Source organism: Myotis daubentonii, chromosome 5 (genome assembly GCF_963259705.1).
Source record: "Myotis daubentonii chromosome 5, mMyoDau2.1, whole genome shotgun sequence".
NCBI classification, from domain to species: Eukaryota; Metazoa; Chordata; class Mammalia; order Chiroptera; family Vespertilionidae; genus Myotis; species Myotis daubentonii.
Window position 1 is genome coordinate 45968654 of NC_081844.1, and position 24786 is coordinate 45993439.

The window sequence follows — 24786 nt, forward strand, 5'->3', positions numbered from 1 at the left end:
TACTTCAATGAGTTATGAATTGCCAAGAGAGAGATATGGGGCACTGTATTTTCAGTGGCGCACAGGTAAGCTGTATCTAGTAAGCTTCATAAGACTGGGTCAAAACCCTGAGAAGGTAAAGCAATAAGACAAAACATGAATGTTCATTTTATTCATTTGCTTTTCATGTGTTTGTGTGCAGGGTAGGATTGCCAGATGGAAAAGTACCCCAAAAAAGAGCACTGCTTAGAAGAAGTGTCTGAGGACAGCAAGGCTCTGGGTCCTCCTGTCTCTGGCAAGTTGAAAGGCAGAGATAAGACATCAGCTCAAATAGAAATCTACAATTGAAATTGGGGATTCACACCTTGCAGTGTCTTATGGAAAATACATCAATCCAGTTGCCAAATACATTCAGGCTTACCCCAGTTAGGATTTGCCACTGAAAATTAAAACATGAGTGGCAAGTTACAGGACTGTTTTTTTCTCCAGCTTTATATTACTATATAATCGATCATTAAGCATTTCACAAGTCACATGGCAACTTTCAAGTCATTTGCAATTTAACTGACCAGAAATAAGTATCCAGACCAGTAAGAAAAAGGAAACTACCGCTGAAAAGCATTGGAGACCTGGCTGGCGTGGCTCAGTCATTGAGGGTTAACCTGTGAACTAGGAGGTCGCAGTTCCATTCTAGTGGGGCCAGAGGCCCAGGTTATGGGCTCTATCCCCAGTGTGGGACATGCAGGAGGCAGCCAATCAATGATTCTTTCTCATCATTAATGTTTCTATCTCTCTCCCTCTCCCTCCCTCTCTAAAATCAACAAACATATTTATTTTTTTAAAAAGCATTGGAGACAAGAGACAGAGAAGCCTCAATAGAAATAGCCACTTCATTACTTGTCTTCTAAACTGACATACACTTTTGCTTAATGAAAATTTATGGTAACAAGAAATTTTATCACTTCTCACGTACTGGGAGTTTCAGAGACAAATCTTACACACACACACACACACACACACACACACACACACACACACTCAAGTTTCTCCCCAAAATAGCCACATTCTTTTATTTGGTGATTCAATACATTTTTAATTCAAATAGCCACCACATAACCTAGGCACAATATTAAGCATTTACAAGCAAGTATTTTACCAATTTCCTTTTCAATTGCCAAAGAGTACAATATGTGAATTGGTTAAGGGATATACTTCTGTACATTAAAATATCCATGTATTTATACAAGCGTGTGGGACAGAGTTTCAAGAGAATAAAACCAGAACATCGCAATAAATAGGATGTGTTCCTACAGGACAGCAGAGCTTCTCAGGAAGCCATGGAGTCTCTTTTTTCAAGGTGCTTTGTGTTCTTCTGAGCTAGGCTCGCGCTTCCCACAATAAGGGTTCGCGGTGAGTAATGATGGATCCGATTTCTATTTCCCTATGTCCCTATGTCACTTTTTATTTGCATCTCTAATAATAGGAGTGGAGGATATGATCACTTACTTATCTTCAAAAGTGTTCACAATGTACCAAATTCTATTTATTTCCCATTTCAATATTTTAAAATGCAAATTAATCTAAGCTCTAGCACCGTCTAAGAGTGAAATACATGTATTTTTGTCAGAGCAACAATATTTCATATAATCTTTGTTCCTCTGGCTATAACAATTCTGTTTAGAAAAATTTACCAAGCTAAAAATAGTTGATCTAGGTTGTCATAAAAAAGGAATATTAAATACCTTTGGTAAAAATAGATATATTTAACAAGATTAGAAAAGCAAACCGTTATAATGTCAAAAGGAGAATATAAAAATGTACACAATAAAACAAATAAACCAACTTATAGATAAAGTGAAGGTAAGGCCACTCTTCTTTTCAGGTTTGTCTCTTCCACACCATGAAATGTAGTTCGTGTCTTCTAAATGATAGAAATATTTTATAAGAAATATGGAAAATCCAGTCTTTCTTATCAACAGGACAAAAGTTTGATTTATAGCAACATAGTTCCTTTTTTCCCCAAAACCAAGTTTGTAGGCCATAGAACACTCTGGTTTAAACATGTGACTATAAGGGAAAAATTCCAGATTTCTGTGATTTTTAGGCCCAGAATATGGAGCTTGAGAGTTAATAAGCAAGGCAATAGAATCAGGTGCCCATCTGCACTCATTTCCTTCCTGTACTGACATTAACTAAGTCATATCAAGACAACTGAAACATAGAACACAGCCAGCTGAGTAAGTGCATGGTAACTCTGTAACTAGCTAGTGATCTACAACATTTAATATTTTTTCCATGCCGGGAGACCTTTTCCCTGTCATTGGGGCCTCCTCTCAAGAGAGCTGTTGCACAACTCCTCATTCCGGTTGGCGTCTCCTCTTTCAGAACACACTGTAAATCCTGTAGGCTGAAAGGTCCCTGAAGCAAACAACTGAGATTATGGATGGCGGTAACGCATCAGTTCTAGAACAGAGCCAGCCGCTGCGCTGCGCTGCCGGGCGAAGGCGGCATGTGGCGATGCGTTATCCTCCGGCGTTCCCTCTGCACACACAGTCACACTCCTCATGGTGCTCCAGGGCCACGTCAGTGAGAGATTTATGCAATCCCCTGACACCAATCTTTGGTCTCAACTGAAGGACCTGAAGGGAACAATGTAAACCACCGTTAAAATCAATCAGTATCTATCCTGTATGGGTTCACAGACAAGTAAAATTTCAGGAAAAAAAAATGTGGGCCCAGCAAAGATCTATAGATTTTGTTTTTTCTTAGTAAAGGCATTATGAATATAACCCCCCACCCCTCAAAAAAATCATACATGATCAATTTTCATGAAAGCAAGGCTATTTCAATACCAACAATTTGGAAGGGTGCTGCTTCAGAATAAAGAACAGTCCTTACATGGAAAGAGTCACCTTGCACACTTTATTTTACTCATTTAACAATACGGAGAAATTTCACCTTGGTGATGTATTTTGGAACCACTATGGCACGATTAATTTTTCTGTTTGTTAGTTTCTTTCAGTCACTCATTTGTTCGCACATTTAACAAATATTTATGCTTGAAGCAATACACACAAGCACTGCGGTACTGTGAAAAGAAACATGATCGCTCTGCAGCTGAGTTTGCTCAATTATGCCACTCATTAATTTTCTTGGCTACACCTCAAGTCCTCTATAAACTTGATGAGATGGATTAGATGTACTTCAGAGACATCAGCCTCTGTCACAGCTAACTTTCTGCAGCTGGGTCCTACTGTGCAGTATACGGAGATTTGGCAATGACAGTAATGGCTCTATTTAATGCAGTTACTTAGTTACTTGCAGTTTGGGTTGCTGGGATTTTTATTAAAATATACGGCAAAATAGACAGTGATCCTAAGCATAATTCTTTTCAACACAACAAAAGGACATAGCTTTCTATAATAAAAGCTTAGTATGCTAATTAGACCAGACATCCCTCCAGATGCCCTTCTGGGCGACCTTCCAGATGAAGCTGGGGCTACGAGGGCCAAGCCCCTTGCAGGAATTTCGTGCATTGGGCCTCTAGTGTATTTTATAAAAGACTACCTGATGTACTTGAAAAGAATGATCTATTTAATGTGCATTACATTTTATTTCTTATAATAGAAATGATACATTTTTTTATAATTTATGTTTGAATTATAAACAAACCCTAGAGCACATAATAACATGAAGTTGTCTAGTGTCTCTGCTCTCTGGGTATGACGCAGATAACTTCATAGAGCAACTTCTAAAAGTTCCTGGACATTTTCATTAATCCAAAAAGGCACAAGTCAAGTCTTATGACTGTTCTTCTTAAAGATTAAAATAAGAAGAAAAAAAAAAGAATGTATAACTCATTTGGAGAATGTGGTCATACCGAAGGTTAATTAGCTAACATTTTTTCAATGCTTATGAGTGCTAGCCACTATAATAAGGATTTTACAGACTTTAACTCACAAGCATTCCATGAAGTAATTTATAACTATTCCCCCTATTTTGCACATGAGTGAACAGAAGCTTAGAGAGAATAAGTGGCATAGCCTGTGTTTGTGCTTCGGCCAAATATGAATTATTAGGGCAACAGATAACAATTTTATGAAGACTCAGATATACCTAGTCATGCATTCTATTTACTTAGTAACTTTCTTTGCAGAAAGATAAACTGCAAGTCTTAAAATAACTATGGGAAATAGTCAGCTTCTAAGTTAGATTTTTATTACATTTCATAATGCTAGAATAAAAATGACTAAAAATGTACTATTTTAATGTGGTTAGGAAGACAGATAAATTGCAGTATTGGCATAGCCAATGTCTTTAATTCCTATCTCCACGTGTATACATTTTCCCAGTTGGCAGGGGAAAAATTACTATGAAAGGGAAAGGTAAGGAAGGCTACCATATGCCATCCTAACAGGCTAAGCTGCAACCTTACAACCCTTCCACCCCCTAGCAGTGCTTATGTCAAGGTGCATTCACCAAACAAAAGCCCCTTCTCACACACACACCCAGTCTTCATCCATGGATGTTTGTGGAGATCAGATAGAAGAATAATCTCTTTATGTCCTAGTGATGTTGAAGTCTTGGATAAGAAATTCTTACACAAGGTGGTGGGACCATACTTATTGTTTTCTATCTCGGTTCTGTTTGAAAGTTCTAACTTGTGAAGAGAAAGTTAGACTTGGACCATGACCAGCAGGTCCCAGATAATATGAAAGATGATCATTGGATTTTCAGGACACAGTTTAGGACACCAGAAGAAAAAAACAAGCAGAAGAATATCTCACAAAATTTTGAGGGAGCATTTCAAACTCTAAATGCAAGCACATGAAAAAATAATCCAGGGTAAAGCTAAAACCAGTGGAAAGGAAAAGATTAGGTACAGAAGGAACCATCAAGGAATAGAGGCACAGGTATCATTGCCCAAAGTATGCAAAGTGGCCTTACATTTTGGGGTGTCATAGAACCTTGGAGGATGGGACTCATTACTAGAATAAGTCAATTGAATGGTATATTTCCATCCCAAATAAATAGATCTAAGCATAAAAAAGACTATACTTTAAATTATGAAAAATGAAATTAGATATATGAAGATATAAACAAGGTAAACAAGATAATACTTGTATAGTAGAGATGGTAAAGCTGGTATAGTAGAGATGAAGGAAAGAAAACTTAGAACTTTTAAGCTCTGTCTTTGCTTCTGCCTTCTCCATGAGGTGGAAAAATCTTCAAAGTGTAAATGAGAACAATGCTCATCAAAAAGAATGAAAGCCCAACTAATATAAAATATCAATAATATTTTAAGTTATATATAAAAAATAATTTCATTTATTCAGGAGTAGTATTAGACTCAGAACTTATTTCCAAAATATAAAACTAAGAAAAATACAGGGCTCAGGAATGATGAATTACATCAAATGCACCCCCTACTTTTTTCAGAGTAATTTGATCTTTTATAAAAAAGATGACCAAAGAAAAATTAATGATAAAAAATTAAGACAAGGCTATTACTGGAGCTATTTATGAGAAATTTGAAGCAGGTGACAAGGCAATGATATTGCTATACATACACACTTTAGGGGTGTGGGAAACTTACACTCGATGGCCATCTAGTTACCCAATGGTTCTCAACCTTCTGGCCCTTTAAATACAGTTCCTCATGTTGTGACCCAACCATAAAATCATTTCCAATGCTACTTCATAACTGTAATGTTGCTACTGTTATGAATCGTAATGTAAATATCTGATATGCAGGATGGTCTTAGGCGACCCCTGTGAAAGGGTTGTTCAACCGCCAAAGGGGTCGCGACCCACAGGTTGAGAACCGCTGAATTACACACATAAAGGTATATACGTGTGCCTATATATAATGCATATGTAACCAACCCCACCCAAAGACTAGTGCGTAATGGATCATTGCCATTCTGGAAGGCCAGAGATCCAATAAGCAGTGTCCACAGCCTTTCCCCACACAAGTTTTACCTGAGACTTTAAAACAGATTTTACAAACTCTTTGGCAACTTCCTGCATAACCCTACAACTAATGTTATTTGAAAATAAATTTAAAAGTATAGCATGGAAGAGGATATGCTTCACGGAGGACTGGTTTATCTGACTAAAAGCATTGCATGGAACCAGCATCTGAGAGGCTGGCTTAAGAAGGTTGATATAGCTGGTCTGGATTTTATAGCTCTTAGAATGGTGTCATATACCCAAGATCTGTTGGCTACATCAGGTCCCCAAATGCACTTTATTTAGTAAAAACTTGCTTTAAAATAGTTCAAAATCGAATGACTTTAGGTGGGAAAAGATCACTCAAGTTTAATTCCTAATCTCATTATATCCTTTTATGTTAGGCCATTCAACTCTAGTATCAGCCTGGCCTGTAAGGTATTTTAAATTTAACCTGCTTAAGAACGACTATATGGAGGGTTTCTTCTTGACTAGATACCCCAGTTCATGGATCAGCAATCAGGCTGGCCTCTGGGCATAGCCTGGCTGGGGCTTCTTGAGCCACCATGCTCATAACTGTCTACTTCCTGTAACTGGAGCGGAGACTGCTCCCGGCACAAGGCGCATTAGAAGAATGCAGTGTAGAAATGGAAGTAGGACATGAGTACTGGCAGTAAATTGTCCTATTTTTAATCACAGGCTTCTAGTTTGGGATGTTTTCTTTTGAAAATTGCAATCTAGTAATTGCCTTGGAATAACATAGCTAGGAAAAAAACAGATAATTCTCACAGCTTACACTATTTCATTGAGGTTTAATACCCCGTTGATGGTTACAAGTTAAAGATAGATCTAGGATGGAAACAGGGTCCATTGTCTTCTGGAATCCAGTGCTTCCTCCCCCCCTGACTTTATCAGCTGCCAACACAATGTTGTTGAAGGGTAGCTATACAATGTTGTGGTATAGCTTATGACACTGTCCATGTTTAGATTACCTAACAGATAAGGGTTTCATTGATATCTTTTGCAAGTCAAAAAAGTCATTTTACTTATTAAGCAGATGTTTACTTTTGAAGATTCTTTTATTTAGTAGAAAAAATAAACTACTGAAATGAAGCTATATTGAAATTAAGTCAAAAAGACTGATTTTTGGCTTGGTGTAATGAACAAAGGTTTTGTAAAAATCAAAGTTGACTCATCAAGAAGGAATTGCTTCCTAATGTATGAATGCTACACGATGCTCTTGGAGAGAGAGAGTGGGATAGAATTTGGGATATTCTAGCATCATGGAGAATTTGGAGTACATCAGTTATAAGGTTCCCAAGGCTCTGAAAAACAACAATTGCTAAGTTTTAATATTGGAGTTTTCTTGATTCTGTAAAAAGATAAAAGGGTGAAGCTTCCATAACATGCTCTTTGGGGCAATATGAATAACAGGAAGATGGATATAATTATGAATGTGTCTTCTTGGGATACAGGTGCCTACACTGCCTCAAATGGAAAAGTAAATATCAAAGATCTTCTCTCTCCAAATTAGACAATGACTCATCTCCAAGTTTCTCTTTAAAATATTTCCATTCAGCTTTTGAACAGTTGAAAAGTTTCACCCATATTTTACCATATAAAAGAACTCATTTTGTTTTTTGTATAGAGAGGAAAACTTCACTGACCACCTATGGTGTACTATCAGAGGATAAGCTTTCAAAATATTTAATGTCTGGTTATTTGAGTTAAAGGTCCTACTTTTAAAAAATGAGAACATAAAGTGTATCTGTGGGTGTGTTTTTTTAATGAATGCTACATCCTTCCAAACAAAAATTCATTTCAGATACACTGTTTTGTTATTTTTAAAGCAACAAAATACCCAAAGGAACCCAAAAATAAAATGATATACCTACCTCATGGTATTTTTTAGTCACTTTGCTTGGGACACATTGACACTCATTGCAATTGTGGAGACAACAGGCACAGTTTCCACCACAGCGCTTAACCAGGAGACAACCTGGCCAGAAAATAGTATCGGTTCTCTTTAGTTCTTCCCTTATGGACACTGAGAAGTTACGAGGTGTGCAGCTGTACAACCTTACCTCCTCTTTTAGAAGGTTCAGATCCACCACTGCATGGCATAAAAGAAAGAAAAAAAAATAGATGTTCATGCTCTGGACTTGAATATATTCCATTGAACTCTTTTCATAAAGAAATCAAACTATGTCATGGACAATAATCCTGACAATATCCCTCCTTATTGTAGCTATGTTTGGGAGCTGTGCAGCTTGCAAGTTGGACTTTCTATTTTATAGTAAACAAAGCTTCATTATGATTTAGTGTCCAATAAAGAGATGCCATTGTGCAATGTTAAGAACAGAGCCAACAAAACAGTTGAGAGCTATAAATAGGAACTACGGAGGAAAAAGAGGGCTACACCTTTTAACCTTAGTAAGAAAGTAAACAAGGAGACTATTGGAGGGAAGAATAGACTTCCAAATAATGAATACTTTGATTAAAAAATAAATGCAAGTTTTAAAAAGATTACAAGCTCATGCCATTAATGAAGAACAACATACAGAAACTTGTCGACAAAACTTCCTTATAATCTTTCTGGCAAAAGAATCAAAAATGTAAAAAGGAAATGAAGAAAATGAAATTTTGAAGATGGCTGAGTGGAGCGTGAAGTGGAAAAAAGAAAGATACATTTTAAAAGAGCAGAAGTGGTTGGAAAGCACTGCTTCTGGTATATTGAGAATTTCTGGCCTTTGAAATTTAACTTAACTCAGATTTCTATTCTTCTTCTCAAGGATGGAAGAAATGTCTAATGTATAGCCATTGTCTCTATTCTTTTAACAAGTTGGTTAGCTATGCTGTGCTTTATTCTTTAAAACAGTATCTATTTGTCAAGACCAAACAAAATATCCTTTGATCAATAGTAAATTCTCAAAGAACCATTGTTTTTAACCACAAAATTATGCTGCTTTAGTGAAATTATATCAAAATAAGATGTAATGTTTAATGTGAATTTATATCTAAGATATAAATAATAGTCAATTATGATAAGCATCTGTAATATAATTTTAATTTCTGCTTTATAACTTTGATTTTTTTCCCTTTAAAGATATTCAAATAAAAAAATTCCAATAATATTGAAGAGTTTTGGATAACATATAATTGATCAGAGCTTTTTTCCATCAATAAAATTAATGGTTTATTAAACTTTAGGAAAATTATCTAAAATGTAATAAATCTAGTTAAATACCTTTTGCTAATATTGGAAACATTATAAACAAGAATTGAGGGAAAAGAAAAAATATTCTCTGGTTAACAATTGCTTCAAATAATAATCATGAGTATGTAATCCCATTTTAAAAATTAAGTCCAATATTTTAAAATAACAAGGTGACCATGAATCAAATGCTTATTTTCTTGGCTATGTTATATTGTATATGTGATCAAATTTTTCTAAATGTCAAGAGAGTTCATGTGTTTTCCAGAGATGTTTTATAAGTTATGCATATGCAATCAAAAATGTAAACATATAAACTATTTGGTTGACTAAAATCTTAGTCACAGTTAGGAGAACACCAAGAAATGCTAATTCAATAGGTTAATTTCAACATCTTATTCAGTTAAAAATTATCTTTTCCATCTCAATAGAAAAATCACAGTTTTATTTGAGCATTTAAAGATTTCCTTTTCATCTGAAAAATGATCCTGTGAAAATAAAGCTTTTGAATATTTAAGGGGAAATGAGTTCATTTTTTTGAGTGCTATAAAAGACCATTTTATCTCTAATAAAATTAATGAGATACCCAGGTTAAGTGATGTCACCTGATTTTACCTGATTTCATTTTGATGCAATAATAGCACATGCACATACTGCTCTTTATTGTTAAAGCTACATATGAGCTTATTTGAATATTTTCTCTAGACGTTACTATCTGATTAAGAAAGGGAGAAAACCTAAAACATGCATGCACATACAGAAGCCAGTTGCCAACATTTGTGACGCTTATTTAAGATTTATGCTTCTTTAGAATGTGAATGAAGCTCTTAGCTTTGAAAGGATATTCATCTACCTCAAATACTTTTAAACACACTATTTCATGAAACTAGAAAATGAGACTGTATATGTTCACTTTAAAATGTTTACTTAACCACAATAAAAGGTTAGATAGATTTCCCAAGTGAACTAAGTTATGATACCTGCTACAATGTGAAAATTTAAACACACTTTCAACTTAGCTTCCACTCATTTATCATGTTTGACACAAAAGTCAAAAGCCCTTTTTAAGTACTAGTTAAGCCTGACTTAGAAAATATGCTTTTTTTCTTTTTTTCTGTAGTAGCATGGTATGAATGAGAGCCCTGAACCAGAAGAAGAAAGGGAAAATAATGGAAGAGAAAAACATTAGTGCTGTCAACTCTGGGCTAAAAAGACAATAAGGATTTTAAATTTGGTCATCATATCTGAAAATTATGCTTGCTATTTCTAAGGCTTCAAACCCACCTAAGCTTCATTAAAGTAAGTCCTGTTTTTATAAATTGGGAACACAAATTCTTTAAACATTGTGCAGAATTTCTAGGCAAAGTAATAATAATAATAATAATAATAATAATAATAAAAGGAAAAAGAGATAGGGAGAGAAAAATCAAGCCCCAACACATACTTAAAAACACACACACACACAAAACCACTTAACTATAATATTATGGAACTTTCCCTCCCTCTGCAAAATCTTTGTAAAGTAAAACTTAGCATTGAAATTTCTTATTTCCTTTTCAAAATTATCACCTAAGACAATCTATTCATTAATTTGTCTTTCTGAAGAATGAATATTTTGAGCTCAAAAATTTTCTTGTTTAGATTCATCAATATTGCAAGTTTTACTAAAAAAGGTAATGCTTGACTGAAAAAAAACAACCATGCTCACATTTTATTTTGTTTGTTGTTCATTCTTTTGAGATATCCAGCCCAAGAATATTCTATTACTGTAATGCAATCTGAGGGTGGTCTTTCTAAGATGAATGTGGTAACATGGTGATATGTTTATTCTGTGGAAAATCTATTTCAATGTCTAATTAGAAGCTTTTAAACGTTTGACTCCTCATTCCTTTGTAGAAAGACTCTTGGGAGGGAAGTTGGGTTTGTCTATATAGATGTTATCCCACACCTGCATTTTAGTTTATGTAAAGTTCCAAAAATATACACTGCTTTTCTCGCACTTACTGTATACTTAAAAAGTTAATAGTTTTGGCAAACAGCAAAGGGCTTCAATTTGGAAAGTGCTAAATGAATATTTGAAAGATCTGGTTCAGTGCTGGATGCTTTTAAAAATATCTGCTAGCTGCTGGCCAAATCATTGATCACCAAGTGCAGAGGTACAGGCATAAAGGCATATGACTAGAAGGAAGATTTTTAAGCTCGAATCCTGAGATCAGCCATCAAAAACTAGGTCTGAGCTTAGAACCTGGTTTACTCCCTCTGCTCTTTACAGATCAGCATGATCATCTACTTCCAATTTGCTAACAAAGGCTCTATTCATGGCTGTTTCAGCCAGCCTCGCAGATCTTCATTTTCCTGTTCTGAAGTGGGAGGGAAGGGAAGTATTGTTCGTAAGTTATTCATCAAGTTATTCATCAAGATCAAATCTTATAAATATGTAACAGCTTTCAGCATCTGGACAAGATTCGGCTGCCCATGGACTTGAACGCCGCTTTCAAATCTCGCTGAAAGGAAACCATGTCTGTTGGCATAGCAAAAGACCATGGTTGGGCAAGTCTGAACGTGACCTGCTGAGATGAAAGCTCCTCGCCCAGAAGGGCTGCAACCCTTAGCAGGAAAGGGCCGGAAGCGGGCTTCTCTCTGACAAGATTGAGAAGAACAAGTCTGGTGCAGTCTGGCCCTGTGAATCACTCAAATTAACTAAACACTGCTCCCTCTGCATACATTTTACAGAGTGTCAACCTATTCTCCAAAGTGACACAGGGCAGATTTCAATGTTTCTGACAGACTTCAACAGATGTTTTTGGGTATATTACAATTATTCAGTTATTTATATTACATGTTCATTTGTGTCTGATATGAAAGCTTTTGGATTCTAATGGTACTAGGAAATTAGCTAACCTTAGAGCAAACTCAGTTAATATTAGCTTCAATTTCTTGACCATGTGGAATCAAGTGTAGTGATCAATACCTTCACTCTTGAAGAGAGATATGCTCTTATGGTCAAAAGTGATCATTTCAAAAGTAAATTTAGAGAGAAGTGATCATAGTGTGGGTTCCTTCCTACTATGCTTTCTCTCTTGGAAACGGCTAGTTCTATTTTATGGTGATCCATTGTTATTTTTCATATTATTTGGAAATAGAAATTGATACAATCCTGACCCTCCCGGACAGGTTAGATGATGAATTCAATAGAGCTTTCCCTTTTCCAGCTCCGAACCTGACTCCTTAGCAGCTATGACAATCTCTCTTGAATCTCTAAATCAATACGCCCAGTATATTAGGTTTGAATAAGCACTGATTCTTGTAAAATATAATAGAAGACCATCAGCATGATATTTTTGAATTAAAAAATGACAAGAATATTGAGCAAAAGAATCCATTTGTATCTTCCAAATTCACTGAGTGATAATGAAGTGCCTTCTTTTATATGCGTTCTTATTTGATATGCAAATATATTCAAATGTTATGAAAATGGATTATTTAAATATACCACTGAAGAGTTTTAAACTCGACTCACTAGAAGCTATGACAGAAGAATCCAAAACATGAGCTGCTAAGGAAATGAAATGAGATTCTAATCTGAAGAGAGAGCTTACCTCTGGATTTTCTTCCAAAAACAAAAGCCTTGCCAAGAAGTTGCCAACCTGGCCTATAGAGATCTTCTAAGTCCAGCTGCCATCTGTCTGGTTCAAGATAGCGAATAAGGTCTTCCAAGGTGCTGAAGGCAGTGACCGCGTTATTGAGCTGGTCCAGCGGCAGAGCTGAAGGGGGCAGCACCGAAGGGCTCACAGCCTCTGTGACTTGCTGAAAGGAAAAGCAACCCTCCGTTAACCATTCAGGGAAGACAATGCATCCCTTCTGGACTTGCGCAAGACGTTCGGGACACCAAGGCTGTAAACACACGGGAAAGCAAAGCGCATTCAATTCCAGTTAGGAGTCGTGATTCTGCAAGACTTCATGTAGATGAACACCCGTAGATTTGCTGTGTAGTCAATGAGAAAGACATTAATTGCATTACCGCAAACCTCAGGGGGATGTGGCTACCTGTTGCTTAAAAAAAAACAAACCAGTTCTCCAGGGTTCAATTACAGAGTTAAAATGGAAACTATAATAAAGACAGTTCACCCAATTTGTGTTTGTTTTATACCATTCACTTTCCTGAATCTGGAAAATGTCTGCGTAGTTATGCAAATGAGTGTCAGATGAATTAAAAATGTGAAGTAATTAACTTATAAAGAATGACAACAAAAGGCAGTTGAAAGGCTTTTGACTTTGGAGAAAGTGTTAACCAAGATAGTTATAACCCACACTTTATAACTTTGATAAATTTGCCTAAAATTGTTTTTAATTTTTAATAAACAGGTTTAAAAGACAGATACTGGAAGAATACCTTGGCAAGTGATATAACTTTCACAGGATTAGTATCCAGAGTATACCAAAAAAATTTTAAAAAAAGGACAAAGACTGTAACTAAATACAAAATGGGCAAATTCCAGACCAGAAGTTTGAATGGCCAACAGACATAAAACATGCTAAACTTCATCAGTTTTCAGAAAAATGCAAAACAAAATAAGATACTCTTTCACATCCATCAGATTTGCAGGCATTTAAAAGGAAGGGCTGCCAAGGATGTGGGTAAGTTGGAATTTCTCTGTGCTGCCCGCAGAAGTGAGCGTAAATTGCTTTAGTTTACATAAGTTACTAGAGTTGAAGATTTATATGTCCTCAACCCCTGTAATTCACTTTTAAGGTTTATACCCTTTTATTTGTGCACATGAAAATATGTGCAATGATATTCATCACACACACATTGTTTAAAATAGAGAAAAGCTGAAAAGAACCTAAATGCCCAAAAATAGAACAATGGATCAAAATACTTCATTTTAAATGGCAAGCAATAAAATAAGACAATAATTTCAATAAATCTTCATAAAGGACCCCTCCCCCACAATTGTTAACATGTACTAAGGGTAGGGATGTTATCAGAATGAAATCAAAATAGGCAAAATAAATAAATGAACAAAATGCTCAACTTAGTTTTTGTATTATTTTGTAATTTAATTTTTTGTAGCAAAGAGGAGAGGAGTATAAAATATAAAATAAAACATTTATGTGGATTGATATTCATTATAGTAGTATTAATAATAATAACAAAAAGTTGAAAACATTCTGAATTTATATTCATTGGAATAGTTAATTACACTACTCGTGAAATGAAATAGTGTATAGACATTAAAAATGAGGTTCTCTGGGAATTTTTATTAACAAAAGAAATGCCTACTACGTAGTAATGACAAAAATAACAAGCTATATAAAAATAGTGTTCATATACCATAATGTCAACATACATAAATTGAAACAAAATAAAAAATCAACAGTGCCTAAAATGCTGTGTTCATCTATGATTTAAAAGAGAATGGTGATTTTAATTTTCTTTCGAATACATATCCAAATTTTCAACATTTTCTATAATAAATATGGATTCCTTTCGGAGATCAGGTTATAATAAAAAACAACAACTATGAAGTCAGCTTTTCCTTTCATCCTCATTAGATCCTTGGCTAGATAAGGAAAACCATGTACTGTATATAGCATCTTCTAACTTGTCTCCTTTCCTTTAATCTTTCCTTATTCCTTCTATTCAATGCTGTATAACCTTGGGTTAATCTACCTAAAGTAAGTTATCACTGATCATGTGATGCATTTGGACAAATGCCTAGGGTGATTTCTCATCTGGGGGATGAAATCCAAATTCCTTACACTGTACTCAGGATCCTTACGATTAGACCTTTGCTGACCTTTCCCATCTAATCCTCTGCTCATCAAAGACACGCACATTTTGTTCCAATCAATCTTGTCTCTTCACTAACTACTGCAGATGTCTCATTCATCTCAGACCTTGTACTTCCACCCATGATAAACGCTGCTCCCCTTCTCCCATATGCAAAACCCTTCTCCCTGTGATCCACATAATAAATCTTTACCATTTATAATAGCTTTCCTTGAAATCCAATTCATCCATAAAAACTTCTTCAATAACAGGGCCATCATTGTCCCATATATCTCAATTGTATCAACTTGAAAAAGATTCCCTCCCTGGGCTGTCCTCTGGGCACATGGCTTGAAAAACAGAAGCGGCTCCACAACTTTGAAAAAGGATGATTGCTCTCTGGGGCAGGTCCAGCTCCTGTGGGGGTTTGTGGGTATAGAGTCCTATTTGCACACAGAGGGTGGGAGGGTGGATTTTTATAAAGAACTGGAGGCACGAAATTCGTCTATGGGGGCTGGGGTGGGGAGGGTCCCCTCAGCCCAGCCTGAACCCTCTTTAATTCAGGTCTACTCGGGGGATTTCCGACTACCGGTTTAGGCCCGACTGCTGGTTTAGGATAGGGCCTAAACCGACAGTTGGACATCCCTCTCACAATCCTGGACTGCTGGCTCCTAACTGCTCACTTGCCTGTCTGCCTGATCACCCTTAACTGCCCCCTCTGCTAGCCTGGTCACCCCTAGCCACCTCTGCCTGCCGGCCTGATCACCCCAATGCTCACACCTGTCGGCCTGGTTGCCCCTAACTTCCCCTTCTGCTGGCCTGGTCACTCCATGCAGCCTGCTGCTCGGTCGTTTGGTTGTCCCTCACTAACCCCCTGCCAGCTGGGTCGCCCCACACAACCTGCTGCTCAGTCATTTGGTCACCCCGCACTAACCCCCCTGCCGGCCTGGTCGCCCCATGCAGCCTGTTCGTTCATCTGTTCGGTTGTGATGGTCGCTTAGGTTTTATATAGATAGATAATCAGCTGAAATGAATGTGGCAGCCTTAGATCAGCAATGATTTTATTCTTATTTTAAAGATCTATTTTCAATAATGTCAAGAATCTGGCTAAAATATTAGTACAAAGATGGTCCCAACTATTCTACCTAACTTTTGAGAGTGGAAACCAATTTTAATACATTCCCTATTTAATCCTGGTATTTTTTAAATTGTCCAAAAATTTCAAAATTTCTTTAACAGAGGGTATGATTATGACTGGTAACTAAATTATAGGCATAAATAAACAACTATCTAATAAAAAGTTCCATTGTTAATTTAACCAATTTGGTTAATATTGATTAAACTTCTAGCATGAAAAAGTTAATGCAAAAGTCTTTTACATTTAAAAACATAAGTCAAGATGTATATGTTTATGTAATGTGTAAATTCAAGTTCAGTAATACTCAAAGAATAACTGAGTATTACTCATGACTATGACAATATAAAACAAATTAAATGTGTCATAATCTGTATGGAGAGTAAATGTATGGAAAACTAATACAAAAAGTATATATTATTCATTAAAATGTCAGAGTGCACAGTTAGACATGATATAAAATGATTACTTAAGCTATTTTCAGTTAGACCATGATTCAAGAATGAGTTGGTTCATTTTGCTTTCTACATCTGTTGGACACTCCGTATAGAGCATTCCTTTTGAAGCAGTAAAAAGTTCCCACTGAAATCAATATTGCTGAGACAAAGGTTAAAGTATTTATACAAAAGAAACCAAAACAATATAAGCCTGCAATGTTAGATGAGCAAAATATACACACGCGGGGTTCAATGAAGTATCAGAATAGCAATCCCTTCACATGACAAAAGTAGGGAGGGAACGACTTGGTATATGATACTACATTCATATATTGGTTGAAATATTTACATTAAAATAAGATCAATTTCAAAAATAAACACACACACACACAGCAGTTTGCACCCACCCAAAAAACAGGAGGGGAAAATCAACTTACTTCCCCTAGATTCAACGAATCAACTCCAGGACAGAACAGAGGAAGCTGTACTTTTATTTAAGGGCTTTCTCATGACTGCACCCCACCCACTATTTCAAGGAACAACTAAAGTCCTTCACTTTCCAAGTTCTGCTTTTCTAAGTTGTCTAAAGGGATTTTCAGAGAAAAGGAGAGCAATGGAAAAAAGAAGTGAGAGGCAAAAAAGTCCTCTTTTTTTAAGTTTTAATTTTTCCTATAAGCAGAAACTCCTCTTTTCAGCACAGGCTCATAGAATTTTCTCCAGTAATTAGTGTCTAGAAAATTCGGGCAATACTTATGATTGGGCCAAATGCCTGGAATTGAATTTTTCACATTCCCCATTCCTTATCTCTTTTAGTCACCCTGAAAATAGAGACTTATTACTAAGTTATGGTTTGTTCTAAGACTATTTAGTAGGTGACACTGGTCAGTGATGAAAAGCAGAGCTTCTTGGTGTTCCGTAATGCAAACAACTAAACCAACACCCCCACTTTAGTAAGCCAGAACAAAGACTTTCTGCTGTTACCTGCAGGGTAGCAACGATGACCTGGGTGGACCACCTAGTTCTAGGTGACTGAGACCCCTTCAGCACATTATTTGGAAGGATGGATTGTGAAAGTTGAGAAAAAGAATCTGAAATCTCAGTGCAATGAAGTGCCCTGTCAAACCATGCAATTCTAACATGTCAGTACCATGTACTCAAGATATTACACAAAATGAGGTTTTTTTAAAATTCGTTGGTGAAATTCATTATGAATGACAGCATGATATGAGAGAACTCTGATCAGGAGTCAAGGAAAGAGCCTGGACTGTAATCTTGGAGCTGCTCGCATTTCGGAAAGAGAATTTGGGCAAACACTGTAACCGCTCTTAGCCTCCGTTTCCTTCTACCAATCTTGGCTGCTAATTTTAGTGACTGTTAAGTTTCTTTCTAGCTTTTAAATTTCATAATTTTATGTAAATGCCAGATGGTCCATCTTCCCCACATCCTTCTCAACATTTGCTATCTCATATTCTCTATGACAGCCGTTCTGACAGGTGTGCGGTGAGATCTCATTGTGGGTCTGACTTGCATTTTCTTGATGATGAGCGATGTTGAGCATCCTTTCATGCATTGTTGGGCATTTGGGTGTCTCCTTTGGAAAAAAAATTCTATTCAGTTCCTCTGACCATTTTTAATCATATTTTTTGTTATTGAGTTGTAGGAGTTCTTTACATATTTGGGCTATTAACTCCCTATCTAATATATGGTTTTCACATATTTTTGTCCATTCCACAAGTTTTTTTTTTTTATTTTGTTGATTTCTTCTTTTGAAGTACAGAAGTTGTGTAGTTTGATTTTGGGGTAGCTTTTTTGCTGTCTTTTTAGCGTCATTTCAAAAAAATCTTATGCACTGCTGGTGGAAATGTAAATGTGCTCAGCCACTATAGAAAACAGTATAGACGTTCTGCAAAAATTGTAAATTAAAACTACCATATGATCCAGCAATCCCACTTCTGGATATATAGTCAAAGGAAATGAAAATAGGAATATCCAAAGGAAATGAAAATAGCATATTGAAAAGACGTCTACACTCCCATGTTTATTGCAACATTATTAACAATCGTAAAAATATGAAAAAAACCCTAAGTATTTATCACTATCTGAATGAATAAAGAAGATAAGGTAGCCCTAACCACTTTGGCTCAGTGGATAGAGCGTCGGCCTGTGGACTGAAGGGTCCCAGGTTCAATTTCGCCCAACGGCATGTACCTTGGTTGCGGGCACATCCCCAGTAGAGGGTGTGCAGGAGGCAGCTGATTGATGTTTCTCTCTCATCGATGTTTCTAACTCTCTATCCCTCTCCCTTCATCTCTGGAAAAAAAAATCAATAAAATATATTTAAAAAAAAAAGAAGATGAGGTATACTGTATATTATTCAGCCATGAGAACACGCCTAGACCTTGAGAGCATTATGCTAAGTGATGTAAGTCAGACTGAGGAGACAAGTACTATATGATCTCCCTTACATGCAGAATCTAAAAAGACAAAACTCAGGAAATAAAGAGTAGAATGGTGGTACCAAGGCCTAGGGGTGGGAGAACTGGAGAGATGTTGGTCAAATGGTGCAAACTTTCAGTTAGAAGCTAGTAAGCTCTGGAGATCTAACACACAGCATTGTGATTATAGCGCACAATACTGTATTATATACTTCAAAGTTGCAATAGGAGACTAGTTCTTAAATGTTCTTACCATAAAATAGAATTGATAATTAAGTTACAACCTGTGATTTGATAGAAGTGTTAACAACAGTGGTAATCATAGTGCAATACATACATGCATTACAGCAACATGTCTACATCTTAAATTTACATGTTATATGTCAATAATATATTAATTAATAAAAAGGTCCTACACTGCTTTGGCAAAATTATCTGGAAAGCCTTAAAAACAAACATACTACTTAGTAAATTGGTGGGGTTGAGGGCTCTCTTTTTCCCCCTTAAATCTTCCTTGCTGCTTTCGATTATCAGTAAATTTGGGGAAACACTGTCCTCTGGTAAAAACTAACATAATCCAAGACTGATATTTTTCTTCTGTCCTAAGCATGCATACAGGTGTACCCTCCTCAGAAGATATTCTTTTAGAAAGCCATTTTCAGCTTATGAATGAAAGCTGTGTGGCTCTAAAAACCAGAAGAAAACAGGTCCATGCTTAGAGAATTGCTATGGACATGTTTCAAATACATATATGTGCTGTGTTATGGACTGAACTGTGTCACATTAAAATTCTTATGTTGAAGTCCCATCCCCCAGTACCACATGTTTGGAGACGGGACCTTTAAAGAGGTAATTCCGTTTAAATGGGGTCATTAGGATGAGCCCCAGTCCACTATGACTGGTCCTTGTAAGAAGAGGAACTTTGGACCCAGATACATACAAAGGAATGACCATGAAAAGACACGGAGAAGACAGCTATCAGAGAAGGGCCACAGAGAAGGGCCTCAGAATAACCAATCCTGGGGACACCTTGATCCCAAACTTCCAGCCTCCAGATCTGTGAGAAAATAAATTTCTGTTGCTTAAGCGACTCCGTCTGTGGTATGTAGTTTGTAACAGCAACCCTAGCAAACTCATACACGCTGTCATGGACTTCTCAACTTAAAATCTACCATAGCCGCAAAGAAAGGTTAATATTATACTATGCCCATTAGATCATTTAACAAACATTTATTAAGAAGCCTATGACGTGGGCACTGTGAACAAAACAGACCAAAATGATCGCCCCTGTGAAACTTAGCCTTAATAATCCAAACATTCTGTTGTCAAGGGAGAGATTCTCTCCTTTGCCAGAGCTAAGCCAAATGGGCAATTGGCTATAATGAGCCACATCGGTAACCCAGTACGTATCCCCCAAATCCTGATGAGTGTGGACTAGAAAAAAAAGTGAACTCAACGTAAAAGGATAACTGAGAAACAAATATGCCTCTTCTATTATTGAAAAATAAGCCATGTGTTCGGACATAATAATAAGTCTATGAGTCTGCTACCAGCGCAAGGCAGCCAGTGTGGCTGCAAGAGCAAGTTCCCTTTCTGACTTCCAGTGTTACTTTTGAAAAATCAACATTCTAGTGTTTTTGTATTTTCTTAAGTATTTTATACACTTATGATCATCTTTTCCTTTTTTAGAAAAAGAAAAGCAGACTCCCTGTATGCAGTAGTACGCTCTGACCTACTTAAAATTCACCAATAAAGAGTTATCTCTAAAAAACCCGTAGCTTGTCATTTTATTAGAATTTTTGTGGTGAGTGCAATTTAAAAAAACACAACATTTACAATGAATCTTCCTTGGACAAAAACACACACCCACAAAATGTTTACCTTGAGTAGCATAGCAACTGTTGCAAAACGTCTAGGGCCTACGAAGATTTATGTAGAAGATTTCTGTTGGCGCTTTCCCGGCCAACGGCATACAGTACATTTCAAACGGATATGGAGCCTTTCACGCCATTCATACCTCACAGAAGGTTTAGGAATGCAGACTAGGCTTTCTTGTTGTAGTTATTAAAAACAAGAGAACACCACAATAATAATTCAGGTGTTGTAAGAAAAGGAGAAACAAAAAGTCCAGTTTGGTGTTACACCCCTTCTTTAAAGGTGTCGCCAATCTGGTTTATAGAATGCTCAGCTGATAGACTGTCCATAGTTCTGACTTCTAACGAGCTGAGGAAGCAGACAGGGCACGCAGACAAAAATGCCTGCCAGGAACAACTGACGGAGGCTCTGTAAAGACGCAAGAATGCCCTGGAACAATTCATTGAAACATGCTTCTCTGTCCTTCTCCCTCTTCTTATCTGAATTCATCCAAAAAGTTATCTGGGTTATGTTTTTAAATTATTTGTAAGCCAGCAAAGAAATGCAAATGCTTGCATTCCTACTCAGGAACAGATGTTTTAATACCTTGTGGGTGATGCGGATTATGTAGTTAGTGAGAAATCTTAGGGAAGGTGGCCAATTGTATTCATATTGGGTCTTAATATTGAGAGGTTCTTGCTGAAAGAGCATAATAATTGAATAAAACCTGAGGCCTCTAGACAAGCGAGTATAAAAAGGGAAGAGTGTTTATCATGAAGCACTTAAAAGAGTAATTCCAAGGCTCACACCTGACACTGAACCTCAAATGTCCTAAGTTTCATGGTGCCAGGCAAACCCTGAGTAACAGCAGCATTCTGGCCAGGCCCATACCTGGAACCAGAGATGATCAGCTTTGCCAAAAATGTTGTCTTAGAAAAAGTGAGCACAGCTTCTTCCTAAATTAGTGGATGAAGCAACTGCTACCGGCTTAATTTTCCTAACAGCATGAAACCTGAGAACTACTATAATCTGACTGCATTTGTAAATTGCGATATTGCTACCCTCAGATCCTCCACACCTAAAGCATTAATGGTCTGCAGTCACCCCAGTTAAAGAATTTCACCCTAATGCCAACACCTAAGGTCGGAAGGACTCAGAAGAAGACAACCCCTTACCAGGGTACAGGCTGACTGTGGGCTGGCAATTCAGTGCTCACAGACTTTTCCGCCCTCCATAAACTTGTGGGATAGAAGGAATAACCTATCTTGAAAACTAAAATTCCATGAGACGACTAAATAGCACAGTCCCAAGCACAGTTTCCACAATGGCATCTGTGGGAAGCCACAATTAAGGGTTGTTTTTTTTTCCTACCACGATATTAAAAATGATTCCTCTGAGTCAAATAAAAAATGTGACAGGGCATTAAACAACTGAAACGACATCTAGCAGCTGCGAGTGTACGACACAGAAGCATTCCATGACTTTGTCCCCCCTGATTTTATTATATTGACTGCTTGTGGGTTTGCTTTGTTACAATGCTCAAGAAAGGGTCAATAGTAAGCAACTTCCAGTGAAAGTGAGCGTAAACGGTTAGAAGAAAAACACACCTTCACGAAACACATGAATTAACGTGCACCTCAAACCAGGATCCCTAAAGACACTTTCTTTCAAAAATATATCTCATAGTTCAATATTTACTCAACATATCATTCAACAACCATGAAGAGAAATGTGTGACATGTTTTGTGGGGCTTTAGCCAATAACGGTGCCTACATTGGTTGATATTTTTAATGATGTGTTTAATAAGTTTAATAGTGAGATCAACACCCTCAATTTATTCCAATTTTGTGTGCATAAAAGACCTTATTTTTAAGGTTAAGAAACAATGGTTTAGAGTTATTTTAAAATGGTTTGACAATTTAAAAAGAGTGCGAGCCAGTAGCTGAAACTGAGGACAGTAAACACCTCAGGAGACTGATTTGAGGAGGAAAAGGAGACAGTCTAGTGGAAGTAGCATGCATGTGAGGTATAAAGTTCACCCATGCCTCCCCACCCCTATGGCTGAGTCTCATGGTCCATTTTCTCAGTCTGTATTCTAACTAAGGAGTGTTTCTGCACATTTTCTCCTGAACTCCATAGATGCTTCTCCTTGGTTAGCTCTGTTTGCTGGATCCTCTTGATCAGTGGTTCTCAACCTTCTGGTCCTTTAAATACAGTTCCTCATGTTGAGACCCAACCATAAAATTATTTTCGTTGCTACTTCATAACTGTAATGTTGCTACTGTTGTGAATCATAGTGTAAATATCTGATATGCAGGATGGTCTTAGGCGACCCCTGTGAAAGGGTCATTCGACCACCAAAGGGGTCGCAACCCACAGGTTGAGAACCGCTGCTCTTGATCATCTTACTGCTATATGCTGAAATGATCCAAGGCTCATTCCTTGGGCCTCTTTCATTTTCTATCTACATTCTTTCCTTTGGTGATCTCATGCAGTATCAAAGCATTGCATGCGATTGACATGGTGATCTCATACAGTATCAAAGCATTGCATGCGATTTACATGCTGACTACCATCAAGTTCCTATTTGTAACCTACATCTTTTGTTACCTCAGTAAATGGCAGCACCCTTAGTCGGAGTCACCCTTTGTTCATTTCCTTTGCATACACCCCACATGACATTATCTTGATTCTACCTTCAGATGAGGGTTAGAATCTGTGATTTATAGTAAGAAATATGTATTGGGTCTTGTCTCCAGGAATTTCCTAAGTGATGAGAGCAATAAGGCTGTCTTTTGTTTATGGAGTGGCTTTTGGACCCCACCTAAACATGGTGGCTGCCAGAGAACCAAACATGTAATTAAAGGTTTGTACTCTCAGGGTCCCTCAACCTCCAGGGAGCAGCAGGATGAATCAACTGGCAGAGGCTAATGCTTAACTCAATCATGCCTCTGTAATGAAGACTCCCTAAAACCCCAAAAGCACTGGGTTCAAAGAGCTCCTAGATTGCTAAACAAGAGATTGGGGGAGAGAGATGTTCCTGAAGACGGTATGGAAGCTCCGTGCTTTTCCCCTATACCTTTCCCTATGCATCTCTTTCACATGGCTCTTTCTGAGTTTTATCCTCTTATAACAATGGCTGACCTACTAAGTAAAATGTTTTCCTGAGTTCTTTGCGTCGCTCTAGCAAACTAATCAAACCCGGGGAGGAGGTTATGGGAACGTCTGATTTACAGCCAGTCTGCCAAAAGTATCGGTGACAAGCTAGAGTTCTGAGTGGCATCCTGAGTTGTGGGGGGTCATAGGAACTCCCATTTTGTAAGCAGTTAGTCAGAAGCCCAGGTAAAAGTCTGGGCTTGCAACTGGTGCTGAAGTGTGGATGGAAGGGGCAGCCTCGTAGGACTGAACACTTAGCCTGTGGAATCTTACACTGTTTCTAAGGTAGAGCGTGTCAGAGTTGAGTTGAATTATAGGACACCCAGCTGGCGTTCAGAGAATTACTGTTGGTATGGGAACCTTGACCCCACCCATTAACATTGAAATTGGTCTAAGAACACTGGAAAGAGAATCTGACAACGTTTCACCTCCTCCGCTGATACCGTATTATAATCCAAGCCATCATCTGCAATCGTCTTCTAACCGGCCTCCTTGTTTTTGCCTTTGCAAAATATGTATCTGGCTTTCAATACTGCATTTTTTTTAAAAGGACCTTTTAACATTCTCTAGATTGCTCACAGAGGATCCCGACTTTGTATAGATTTCATAAACCTCTGTTAACCCACGTGCCTCCTGAAACTGCCATTCACCCTGCCCTGGGGCCGGTTCTAGCTGGTCAGAAGACTTTCACTCATCCTCATACACAGGACAGAGGACACAAAGTACCTTCCTCAGAGTAGGAGAGCCATGGCCACCAGCCAAGCTAAATAAAACATTTTTGTAAATTACATGAAACACACCTCATTTATGTGTGTGTCTGTATGAATAGATGTTTAGGAGGAATGATATC

General features: G+C 37.2%; 1 protein-coding gene across 2 annotated transcripts in view; it reads right to left on the reverse strand.

Annotated features, from left to right (window-relative positions):
* Positions 1 to 1022: 1022 nt before the first annotated feature.
* PDGFC (platelet derived growth factor C) overlaps positions 1023 to 24786 on the reverse strand; it is a 186934-nt gene continuing 163170 nt past the window's right edge. For both annotated transcript variants that reach the window (XM_059697701.1, XM_059697700.1), the window contains 3 exons: positions 12745 to 12952; positions 7827 to 8044; positions 1023 to 2618 (listed from right to left, as the gene is read on the reverse strand). In XM_059697701.1, the coding sequence (XP_059553684.1) occupies positions 2502 to 2618; positions 7827 to 8044; positions 12745 to 12952 (543 nt within the window). In that variant the 3' untranslated portion in view covers positions 1023 to 2501. The remainder of the gene's footprint in view (positions 2619 to 7826; positions 8045 to 12744; positions 12953 to 24786) is intronic.